This window comes from Hemiscyllium ocellatum, chromosome 7, assembly GCF_020745735.1.
Source record: "Hemiscyllium ocellatum isolate sHemOce1 chromosome 7, sHemOce1.pat.X.cur, whole genome shotgun sequence".
In the NCBI taxonomy this organism is placed as follows: domain Eukaryota; kingdom Metazoa; phylum Chordata; class Chondrichthyes; order Orectolobiformes; family Hemiscylliidae; genus Hemiscyllium; species Hemiscyllium ocellatum.
The window spans coordinates 52,054,577-52,067,705 of record NC_083407.1 but is presented as its reverse complement, the minus strand read 5'-3'; the positions used below and the strand labels follow the sequence as shown (position 1 = coordinate 52,067,705).

General features: G+C 40.6%; 1 protein-coding gene across 2 annotated transcripts in view; it reads right to left on the bottom strand.

Moving 5' to 3' along the window:
* Positions 1–13,129, bottom strand: part of ifih1 (interferon induced with helicase C domain 1) — a 123,627-nt gene that overhangs the window by 68,579 nt on the left and 41,919 nt on the right. For both annotated transcript variants that reach the window (XM_060827189.1, XM_060827190.1), the window contains exon 4: positions 7,596–7,697. In XM_060827189.1, the coding sequence (XP_060683172.1) occupies positions 7,596–7,697 (102 nt within the window). The remainder of the gene's footprint in view (positions 1–7,595; positions 7,698–13,129) is intronic.

Genomic DNA, 13,129 nt, shown 5'->3' with positions numbered 1-13,129 from the left:
GAGGTATTTTTGGTGCTGGAGGTGATTTCCTCAAATTACAGGCGCAGGAATTATGGTTTTATATGCCGTTGCATTATTTTGGAACTTTGGAAGAAAAAGTCAAAACAACAGAAGTTTTAAAAGGGAGTACAGCAGACAAAGGAAGCGCATGGTGAGGTTAGTGCAGGACAGAGAGAAAAAAACTGACACAGCAGTGAACCTGCACAGTTATTGCCTTTGCTGTTTGAATTCATGTATCGCTGGACCTCGGAATGCACCTGCGAAAATTAACAAACAGTGAATTTCACAACTGATCTTGGAGGAACTGTTTGGGTGAAGTTCAAAGCACAGAAGCAGATAAGTGTATTGTTTTTAAGTGTGACCTACAGAAAGTCTGCAGTAGTGAGTAGAGTGGGTTCTTTCTTGATTATATGTTTTTGAGATATGTCTCTTGATTAAACTTAAAATTAAATTAATATCTATTAATTTAACCTGGGGTTGTAGAGGAATAAGACGGTGTTGTTTTTCTGGGTCTGTAGATTGTGAAGGAGCAAAAATGGCGTTTAGGAGAGTGATATGTGCCTCTTGTCAGATGTGGGAGTTTAAATAGAGCTTAAGGGTTACTACGGATTATATCTGCAATAAATGCTGTTGGTTGCGAATCTTATCACATCGAATGGTTCAGTTGGAGAGACAGTTAGAAGCAATGAGGAATTTGCAACTCAATAGTATGTGATGGATGGCAGTAATAGGAAGGGAGGAAAGTCTCAGATACAGTCACACAGATGGGATAACTCCTGGAAAGGTAAGAGAGATAGACAGCTAGTGCAGGAGCCTTCTGTGGCTATACCCATTTCAAACAAGGATGCTGTTTTGGAAAATATAGGGGGTGATGGATTCTCAAGGGAATGTAGCAAGAACAGCCAAGTTTCTGATGTTGAGACTGGCTCTAATGCAACGAGGGGTATGTCGTGTTCCAAGAGATCAATTGTGTTAGGGGACTCAACACAATGTGATAACGTCTGAGGTACAGACAGAGGTTTCTGTGGCCAGCAGTGAAAATCAGAATAGTGTGTTGCTTTCCTGGTGCCAGGATCAAGGATGTCTCAGACAGGGTGTAGAATGTTGTCAAGAGGGAGAGGGTCCAGCAAGAGGTCATTGTCCACATTGGAAACAATGACATAGGAAGGGAAAAGGTTGAGATTCTGAAGGGAGATTACATAGAGTTAGGCAGGAATTTAAAAAGGAGGCCATAGAGTCATAGAGATGTACAACTTCTCCCCATAGCTCAGATCCACCAACCCTGGCAACATCCTTATAAATCTTTTCTGAACCTTTTCCAGTTTCACAACATCTTTCTGATAGGAAGGAGACCAGAATTACACGCAATATTCAAACAGTGGCCTAACCAATGTCCTGTACAGCCGCAACATGACCTCCTAATTCCTGTACTCCATACTCTGACCAATAAAGGAAAGCATACCAAACACCTTCTTCACTATCCTATCCACCTGTGACTCCACTTCTGTATCCAAATGGCTAGTTCTCCCTGTATTCCATGAGATCTAATCTTGCTAATCAATCTCCCATGGGGAACCTTGTCGAACGCCTTACTGAAGCCAAGAAACTTTAACCTAAGATATTGTTTCTTCACTGAACTGTGATTTGGATACCATACAGTTAATCGTTATTCATACAAAGTTAAAAATCACACAATACCAGGTTATAGTCCAACAGGTTTATTTGGAAGCACTAGTTTTCGGACCACCTGATGAAAGAGCAGCGCTCTGAAATCTAGTGCTTCCAAATAAACCTGTTGGACTATAACCTGGTGTTGTGTGACTTTTAACTTTGTCCATGCTAATGCAACACCGGCACCTCCAAATCATTACACATACAGAATTGAATTTAGCAGTACGAAGGATTGTAGCAAAATAATTCTCAGCAGCATTTCCACATATATGGAAATGCATAGTTTTATAATATATCACCGAAAACATTCAGAAACAAATGTTCATTCAGATCTGACTATTGTTTGATTCGAGGCTTGTGATCAATATCAATCAGATGATAATATTTCTGCATTAACAGCAAACAAAGGATCAGGATATCTTTAATTTCTTGAAAACATTTTAGGCCTCTCTGTCAGCATCTGGTGGCATGCTTTTGGACATGAATGTTCTTAATTGATGTTCACATGAGTGATTTAAATGTGTACAATGTGCTCATAAAGTATTCCAGTGTGTTTTATGTCATTGGGATTTTTTTTTCTCCTAATCTATGAAAGAGACTTCCAAAAAAGAACTTTTTACACAGCAAAGCATTTCAGATAAAACAATGACAAACTGAATTATACTCTTTACTCTTTACCTAGTATGATTGTGATCAGTCATTATACAAACATGAAAAAGCTGCCACAGGGCAGTGGTAGAAAAATCAGCTCCAATGACTCTTGTGTTGTTGGCACCAAGTAAATGTCAACTGTGAAAAGCGAAGGTCAGGGTTGAGCTGACATTATAAGCTCACTTTTTCATATTCCATGAAAATGAACGCCTTTAATTTGATTTTTCTTTTTAGAAACAAATGCAGAACAGATTCATGACTGAAGTCTGTATAGTGAAATATAATTAGCGATGATCAAATACTCCACAGAATATAGTATTAATTTGTCTCTCCTTGATGCTGAGAACCAGTCAGTTCCCAGGAGAAAAGTATGAAAACAGAGAAGCAATCAGGCTCCCAGAGGTGCATCCATGACAATGAAGTGGCAGAATCATTGTTATAATTATCCCCCCCCCACTCCCATCGCTGTATTAGATAGATATCCATTTGAGGGATGGTTAGAAATGGGGCTTTTTCTCCCTAATCTAGTGCCCCTCACTGATGGCCTGATTAGCTAGGGCAAAAACAAAGTTCTAGAGGATGGGGAAAATATATATGCCCATTTTCCTTTTAGAAATAGCAAAACAAACAGTAGTGGTAGTGGAGAAATATTGGTTTGAATGACTCCTGTTGTAAAGCAAACAGACTTCAGTTGTGGAAAGCAAGTGACTCGTGATTGTATTTGGAGAGGCAAGGATTAATCAAGATTCGGAGATGCCGGTGTTGAACTGCAGTGTACGGAGTTAAAAATCACACACCAGGTTACAGTCCAACAGATTTATTTGGAAGCACTAACTTTCGGAGCGCTGCTCCTTCATCAGGTGGTTGTGGATTAATCAAGAACATAACTTAAAAATGTGTGGCTGGAAAAGAGCAGCAGGTCAGGCAGCATCAAAGGAGCAGGAGAATCGACGTTTCAGGCATAAGCCCTTCTTCAGGAATGAGGAGAGTGTGCCAAGCAGGCTAAGAAAAAAGATAGGGAGGAGGGACTTCGGGGAGAGGCGTTGGGAATACGATAGGTGGAAGGAGGTTAAGGTGAGGGTGATAGGCCGGAAAGGAGGTGGGGGCGGAGAGGTCGGGAAGAAGATTGCAGGTCAAGAAGGCGGTGCTGAGTCTGAGGGTTCGGACTGAGAAAAGGTGGGGGGAGTGGAAATGAGAAAGCTGGAGATCTCTGCACCAGATAGGTTCCACACCAGGTCCTAGCTCCCAGACCTGCTGTATTTTCACCATCCCTCCAGACCTCCCCCTCGCTGAGGATGAAAGATCAGTCCTCAGCAGAGCTTCACCTTCATCCCCCTATGCTCCCGGGTTAGCCAGACCGATTAATCAAGAACAGTCAGCATGGTTTTGCTACAGAGTTATCTCTGACCGACTTGATTGAATTTTTTGAAGAAGTGAGCAGGTATATTAATGAGGGATATACATTAACATAAATTAATGTAAATTAAATTTTCATAAGGACCCACATGGGAGACTGATAGTGAAGGTAAGATCCCATGGCTAATTGACTGAATGGCAGGTAGCAAAGATTGATTATTGAGAGTGTTTTGTTGACTGGAGATCTGTGTCCAGTGAGGTTCCATTGGGGTCAGTGATGGGACCCTAGCTATTTATGGTATATATAAACAACTCAGGCTTGAATGTAGGAGGGTTGATCAGTAAGTTCGCAGATGATACAAAAATTGATGGATGATAAATAGTGAGGAGGAGAGCCTGAGATTACAGGAGTGTATAGACAGGCTGATCAGATGTGCTCACCAGTGGCAAATGAAATGCAATCTGCATGATTGTGAGGTGGTGCACTTGGGCAGGACAAAAAAGCCGAGCAAATACAAAACGTATGATAGGACGCTGGAAAGCACCGCGGATCAAAGGGACCTTGGGGTGTTTGTCCCGTGACCCTTTGAAATAGCAAAAGATGTAGATAACGAGGTTAAGGAGGCATATGGGATACTTGTTTTTATTAGCTGAGGCATAAAATTTAAGGTTTATGGAAGGTTATGCTGGAACTGTATAATCAGTTGGTTAGGCTACAGCTAGAGTTTTGTGTGTAGTTCTGGAATCAAATGATAGGACAGATGTGATTGCACTGGACAGGGTGCAGAAGGGCTGTATCAGATGTTGCCTGGGCTGGAAAGTTTTGGCTATGAAGAGAGGTTGATATAAACTGAAATGGTTTTCCCTGAAGTAGAGAAAGTTGAAGGGAGACATAATTGAGATGGATAAGATTATGTGGGGCATGAACAGGGTAGATAGGAAGTCATTTTGCCCCTTAGTAGAAAGATCAATGACTTGGGAGCAGAGATTTAAAGTAAGGGCAGGAGTCTTAAAGGGATGTGAAGAACTTTTGTTTTTGCTCAGAGCCTGGTGGGAAATATGGAACTCACTGCCTGCAAGAATGATAGAGTCAGAAAGCCTCATAACATTTAGGAAATATTTAAATATGCACTTGAGATGCCCAGACATACAAGGCAACATGCCAAGTGCTAGAAAATGGGATTAGAATAGTTCAGTGGTTATTTTTGACTGGTGCAGATTCAATTGGCCTTTTCCTGTGCTGTAGATCTCTGTAGGGCTAAATCACCAAAATCATAGCATTTCTGCATGTAATGTTTAGAAAACTAGGAATAGACTGGAGGTGGTGAACAAGTATACATAGAGAGAAGACTATGTCGGAGTGGATTTCTAATGAATGATGTATCCACCTTGGGGCTGGTTGCAGGACCTGCTATTGTTTATAATTTACATCTGCAGTTTCAGAAACTTGATGCAATATTATATCTGCCAATTTTATCAAATCAGTATGGATGCAATTAGAAAAAAAAGCAGTAAAAAGATTAGAGATCAATTTGAACAAAACAAGGGAAGACAGAACAATATAAAGTGAGATTTACTTCATCCAGTATATATCAAGTCCATTGAAAAGACAAGACATAAATACATATTCAATGAATGAAGACAAATAGCTATGAACTAAAAGGTGCATAGTAGTCTTGTCAACTCATAGAAACATAGTAAATAGGAAAAGGCATTAGCCATTCAGCCCTTCAAGCCACTCAATATGATCACAGGTGATTAATGAACTCAGTACCACATTCAGGCTTTCTTCCTACTTCCTTTGATCCTGATCCCAATGAAAACAGTTTCTCTCTAACTGCTCTATCCAGACTTCTCATGAGATTGACTAGTTCTGTCTAATTTCCTCTCAATCTTCTCTTCTTCGAGGAAACCGATTCTCCAGTTTACCTGCATAACTGAATTTCCTCATGGCTGAGAGTATTCTCATGAACCTTTTCTGCAATATCTCTAATGTAATAGTGTAGTGCCCAGAACTGAATGCAATATTCCTACTGAGGCTGAATGTTCTATACCAGTTCAAAATAACCTCCTTGCTTTCAGACTCAAAACAGCTTTCAATCCAGCCTAGAATGCTAAATTTTGTAATAACTATTCTCTCAACTATTCCTACCTCCTTCAATAATTTGTACACACATACATCCGGTCCCTTTGCTCCTGCATCACATTAGACTTGCATTCTTTTACTTTTATTACCTATTTAATACCTCCCCTTTATCGATTCTCAGCCCTTCAAGTGTCTGAATTTGTGCCAAAGTGCCTCTTGTAGTGTACCATCTTTTCTTAATAGTAGTTCAATATGCATCCCTTCACCTTCTCTGCATTGAACTTTTATCAGTGCTTTTTTCACCTTCCTGTCTGTATTATCCTGATGTCCATAGCTATCCTTATCACTATCTATTACCTTGCGAAATTTTATTTTGGTTTTTATTTTGCTAAATCATCTGCATTTTACAGACTTGATGGGCTGGAAAGTCTCCTGCTCTTACATCTTATAGTCTTTATAGTAATACTCTCTACATCAGAGTCTAGGTCAATTATAAAAACTGTGAATAGCAATGAGTTCAAAACCTGACCCCTGAGGACGGTTACAGTGAACACCTCCCAGTCCAAAAAGCATTAATTGACCCATGCCTTTCAAATTAAAAAAAAGTGTGTCCCTTATATTTGTTTTCAAGGTTCTTCATGCCACAAATATTAAGCCAATACATTCCCAGTTTACCACGCTTCCTTCCCTTCAGTGAAGGTGTAAAGACATTAGAAAGCACACAGAGGAGTTTTAGCAGAATATCAACAGGCATGATAAACTCACTTCTGAGGAGCAGTTGGAAAACTATGCTCCATAAATCAGAAAGACTTAAAGGATGATAGTGGGTTTTAAGATGATGAAAGATTTGATGAAGCATCTCTCAAAAAATATTAGCAATCTTCCTTGCTGCTGGCAACATTTCTTTACACAGTGACAACTAAAATATTCTTACCAATGCCTTTACAATACCTAATTTCCTTCTTTCCTTAGCCTAGTGTATGCTCAACTTGGCTCAGGTAATGTTAACCTTAGGAATGTCCTCTCTATGTATTCTTAGAGTCACAGAGATGTACAGCATGGAAACAGACCCTTCACTCCTACCCATCCATGCCGACCAGATATCCCAACCCAATCTAGTTCCACCTGCCAGCACCAGGCCCATATCCCTCCAAACCCTTCCTATTCATATACCCATCCAAATGCCTCTTAAATGTTGCAATTGTACCAGCCTCCACCACATCCTCTGGCAGCTCATTCCATACACATACCATCCTCTGCGTGAAAACGTTGCCCATTACGTCTCTTTTATATCTTTCCCCTCTCACCCTAAACCTATGCCCTCTAGTTCTGGACTCCCCGACCCCCGGGAAAAATCTTTGTCTATTTATCCTATCTATATCCCTCATAATTTTGTAAGCCTCCACAAGGTCACCCCTCAGCCTCTGATGCTCCAGGGAAAACAGCCCCTGCCAGTTCAGCCTCTCCCCATAGCTCAGATCCTCCAACCCTGGCAACATCCTTATAAATCTTTTCTGAACCTTTTCAAGTTTCACAACATCTTTCCAATAGGCAGGAGACCAGAATTGCACGCAATATTCCAACAGTGGCCTAACCAATGTTCTGTACAGCCACAACATGACCTCCCAACTCCTGTACTCCATACTCTGACAATAAAGGAAAGCATACCAAACACCTTCTTCACTATCCTATCTACTTGCAACTCCATTTTCAAGGAGCTATGAACCTGCACTCCAAGGTCTCTTATTCTGCTGTTATTCTTATTCTGCTCATAACTGTTATTAGATAGGCTCTATACATACTCTGCCAATTAAGTTACACAACACCTTACCTGAATTGGCGTTTTCATCTCCAGACACACCAGAGCTTCCATGTTCTAGTTGACTATCATTTGAACTGCAGATACTTGTCTCTGCTAAATCATGAACAGATTCTGTTGGAAAAAGGGGAACAACTGCTAGTAATAATTTCTTAATCCTATAAAATAAAGTTCAATATGCCTTACATTATACATGAATGCTATCATATTCCAATATAACACATTGATATGTAAAAGTTACTTCTGATTTTTGTCCTTCAGGGTAAAATGTATCATAAAATACAAGGAAAGAGATGGATAGGAAAAAAAGTCATCTGGTCCATTGAGGTTTCCTAAATTGGCATGGTGTTCACAAAATTGCTACACCCACGCCCATATGAATACAACATTCTGAGAAACACAATGGAAAAAGACATTTTGAATGATTTTGGGGAAAGATAGAAATTGCTCTCTAATTTCTGGAAATGTCTAAGAAAACTTAAACAGGCTTTGATGGCTGGGTGGCATATCCCCAAAGAGCTAACCATATTCTATATATTGATATAAAGGCATAGAGTCCTACAGCATGGAGACAGGCTCTTCAGCCCAAACTGGTCCATGACGGTCAAAATGTCCAACCATGCTAATCCCATTTCCCTGCACTTGGTCCATATCCTTCTAAACCTTTCCTATTCATGCATTTATTCAAATACCTCTTAAAATGTTGTTAATGTACCTGCCTCAACCATGTCCACTTGCAGCTTATTCCATAAGAATAACACCCTCTGTGTGAGAAAGTGGCCCCTCAGGTTCCTTTTTATTCTCTCCCCTCTAACCTTAAACTGATGCCCTTTAGTCCTTGATTCCCCAACCCTGGGAAAAAGACTGAGTACATTCACCCTATCCGCTTCTCATAATCTTGTACACTTCCAGACGACTGCCCCTCGGCCTCCTACATTCTGTCCAACCTTTTCCTATAACTCAGTCCCTTAAGTTCTGACAACATCCTTGTAAATTTCTTCTACATTCTTTCCAGTTTAATAACATCCTTCATACAGCAAGCTGACCAAAACTGAACACAATACGCCAAGTGTGACCTTATCAATGTCCTGTACAACTGCAACATAACTTCCCAAATTCTATATGCAATGCCCTGAATGATGAAGGCCAGCGTGCCAAAAGCCTGCTTCACTGCCGTCTATCAGTGACTCCACTTTCAGAGAACCATGCACCTGAACTCCAAGGTCCCTTTGTTCCACTACACTCCTTAAGGCCCTACCATTCACCATGGAACTCCCACCTCGATTTGACTTTCCAAAATGCAACACCTCACACTTATCAGTATTAAACTCTATTTGCCATTTCTTGGCCCATTTTCCCAGCTGATCAAGGTCCTGCTGCAATTTCTGATAACCTTCATCTTGACCACGATACTCCTATGTTAGTGTCTTCAACAAACCTACTAATCACGCCTTGTACATTCTCATCCAAATCATTGATACAGATAACAAACAGCAATGGGCCCAGCACCGACCCAAGGCACAGCACTACTCACAGGCCTCCAATCCAAAAAGCATCCTTCCACTATTATCCTTTGCTTCCTAACATCAAGCCAATTGTGTATCCAATTTGCCAGCTCCCCCTGGATTCCATGCGATCTAATCTTCCAGAGCAGCTTACCATGTGGAACTTTAGCAAAGGCCTTACTGAAATCCATTTAGACTACATCTACCACACTCCCCTCATCAAGCATCCTGGTTACTTCATCAAAGGACTCTAACAATTTGTGAGGAATGATCTTCCACGCACAAAGCGTGGCACGGCACAGTGGCACAGCAGTTATCACTGCTGCCTCACAGCGCCAGAGACCCGGGTTCAATTCCCGCCTCAGGCGACTGACTGTGTGGAGTTTGCACGTTCTCCCCGTGTCTGCGCGGGTTTTCTCTGGGTGCTCCGGTTTCCTCCCACAGTCCAAAGATGTGCAGGTCAGGTGAATTGGCCATGCTAAATTGCCCGTAGTGTTAGGTAAGGGGTTAATGTAGGGGTATGGGTGGGCTGCGCTTCGGCGAGTCGGTGTGGACTTATTGGGGCCGAAGGGCCTGTTTCCACACTGTAAGTAATCTAATCAAAAAAAGCCATGCTAACTACTCCTACTCAAACCCCGTCTTTCCAAATGCATGTATACCTTATCCCTCAGAACCTTCTCATATAACTTACCTATCATAGATGTTAGGCTTACTGATATATAGTTCCCAAGTTTTTCTTTGCAGCTCTTTTTGAATAATGGCACAACATTCACTACCCTCAGTCTTCCTGGACCTCACCTGTAGCTAATGATGCTGCAACTTTATAAGCCAGGGCCCCCACAATTTCTTCTCTAGCCTCTCACAGTGTTCTTGGATATATCTGGTCAAGACTGGGAGATTTATTCACCTTCATACAGTCTAACACATCCAACATCTCCTCTACTGTGATGTGACTATCCGCAAAATATCACCATTAACTTCCCCAAGTTCCCAAGACTTCATGTCTTTCTCCATGGTAAACATAGAGGAGAAATATTCACTGAGGATCTCGCCTATCTCCTGTGGTTCTACTCATATGATGGCACTGTCATGAATGCAGTCGAATCCCTTTTGAACGTTGGCTGCAAATCCACACTCAATGCATATATCGGTAACTTATCACAGAAACCAATGACTTTCTGTGCTTCTTACTAGCTAACCTAGTTCCATGTTGTCAGTTTTTCTCCATACTTCCCTAAACTAAAATGGTTCTTAGTCCAATCTGGTAGTTGGAGGTCCTTAGAAGAGGCAGTAATTTGCAGTTGTGGTACAAGAACAAGATCTCAAAGGGGACTTTCCTGGATGCCTGTAAGACCATCTATCAAATGGGTGCAAGAGAGCAGAAGAAATACAATGCATGGGGTGAGGGGAAATGGAGGAGAGCAAGCCATTCACTTTTATAAATTAACACTAGTTTTATAATCCAGCACTAGATTGCCATTTGCAAAATTATTGAATATTCAGCGTTCTGATGCCTCTGCAGTGAGTTAGCAGGAGGGGAGAGATGGTAGGAGGTCAGCCACTCTTGTGATACTTCAGTACATTCCACTTGGACTCATGCAGTGAGTAAGTGTCAATGTAAGCTGTCTGGCCAGCTGCATTTTCTGTTTGTGGTCATCTCTTGTTGATTTGAATCCTATAGTTGTGTTAATTACACAAAACTTCCAAACTTCTGTATTCATAAAAAAATTACACACATACACAGTTACTGAAGCAGTTCTGTACAGTCTTTGCACATAAAGAACAAACAAACATTGGAATTTAGCATTCCCTGCATTTGCAAAAAACCTAACGCATTTCTTACTTAAACAGGGCTATATTTACATACACTTGAGGCACCAAGAGGGTCTAATAACTGAACGGATCTCCCTGTTTTATTTTGGCAGAAACACACTGGATACATCTTGCGGTAGCTGCCCCAAGCTTTAGTGTGTCACTCAGCATATAGTCCTGGACCTTGGAATGTGCCAGTCTGCAATCCTCAGTCAAGGTCAACTCCACTGAGCTGATGATCTTCCAAGTGCAATCAATATTTGTCTTGGTGTGCATCCTGGGGAATAGTCCACAGGGTCCCACGTCATGGAGCTGTTCGGGACAAACCTCAATAAAACCCACTGCATCTCTCACCAGACTTTCTTTGCAAAGGCATATTCCAGAAGGGGATGTGTGACAGTCTCTCCCTCTGCCTCGCCCCTGCCCCTGCCCCAACCCTGCAGCTACTTCAGGAAAGCTTCCAACATGTTGCAATAATACTAGCTTTTTCCAAGATTAAACATCACTGAGAAACTGGGTTGGTTTTGAACACTTACTCCCAAGGAAGTTACTTTCAAGAGAATATTCAAAACTAGAGGAAATAATTGATCATGTTTATGAAAATAATTTTTAAATTCAAATAATAACCTACTTTTAACCTGTTAAACATCTATATCAGGTAAACCTACTGTTACTCATTGAACAATAGATGATTTGGATATGATTTGTGAAATGATTGTATATCAATAATAGGCTGTTCAATTTTAAATGGGGTTAGAAGGTTAGTAAAGTCAGAGTCATCCCTCACCTCTGGTTTGTTTGTTCTACTTCATTCCTGTCGATGTCAGTGAAAAAGTCCACAAATTATTGTTCAATGTAATAACTTGTTTTCTTAAAATCATTATTAAATCAGTCTTTACAGGCAGCACTTTTGTGTTATCATTATAATCAAAATGAACATTCATGATTATTAGCCAGTTGGAAAAGAGGTCCTTCTGAAAACAGATCACTGAACCTGAAACAGTAACTCTGCTTTCTCTCCACACATGCTACTAGACAGTCTGAGTTTCTTCAGCAATTTGTTTTTGTTTCAAATTTCCAGCATCTGCAATTCTTTGTTATTTTGTCCTTTAATCAAGATACTTGAGGATCACTACTCAAATGGACTACCTTTGAAATAAAGTGCCATCCTGAGAAGCTGCCAAAACTGGACATAGTATTCTATATGTGGCCTGGATAAGATCTTATGCAAAGTAGAAACAGTATATCTTGCTTAGATTTAATTGTCTTGCTTAGACATTTCAGAACTTTATCACTTTCATAACAGTCTTGTGGACCTTGACTGATTTGCTCTATAACCCCTGAATTGTTTTCCTTCTCAGCAATTATGATTATGCAGTGTAGTGTTATACAATAATGTGTTTATCTTCTTAGCAGTAATATTGCATTTTGAAAGTAATTCAGTGCCTGTAATAACTTAAGACATAAATGTCTGAGACATGTGTTTTATAAATCAAAGAGATCTACTGACAAAGTTCCAAAACTTGCATCAGCACTTATATCTGTCAACCAACATTTTATCTTGCACATTATCAAACCTGGCTACGCCTTGATCTTTCAGAAGGCTAGAAATACCAAATGTGCATGCACAGTGGTATATAGTCAGATGGGAATAACCCTAGGAATGCCCATTTTCTCTGGATCACATGAAATCTCATAACTTCAGGTCAAACAAGGTCAATTCAAATTGCTGATTACCACCTTCTGCACTCCCTTGAACTGATATATCAATCATCACTCTGACTGAACATTACTTGGAGGAATGTCTGAGGGAGGTAAAAACACAAGAACACATTCAAGGTGAAGGTGATGGGCTCTGTGTCTACCAATCAGAGTGGCCCACTGAGATTCCCACAGTCAGTTACAGCAGGTGTCCACAAGAGACACAGAACAGATAGAAATCAATGAGAAACTTAGTCCAGTAGAAAGGAGATGGGACAGTGGGAATGTCACTGGGCCAGTAATGCAGAGTCCCAGGGCAATAACCAGGAACATGAGTTTGAATCCCACCATAGGACCTATAGGATTTGAATTTATTAGAAGTATAGAATAAAAAAAAGACCATACAACCGTTGTCAATCATCTTATTAAACCGTTTGGTTAACTCATGTCCTTTACTGAAGGAAATCTGCTGTCCTTATCCATTCTGGTTTACATGCAACTCCAGATCCACAACAATGTGGTTGACTT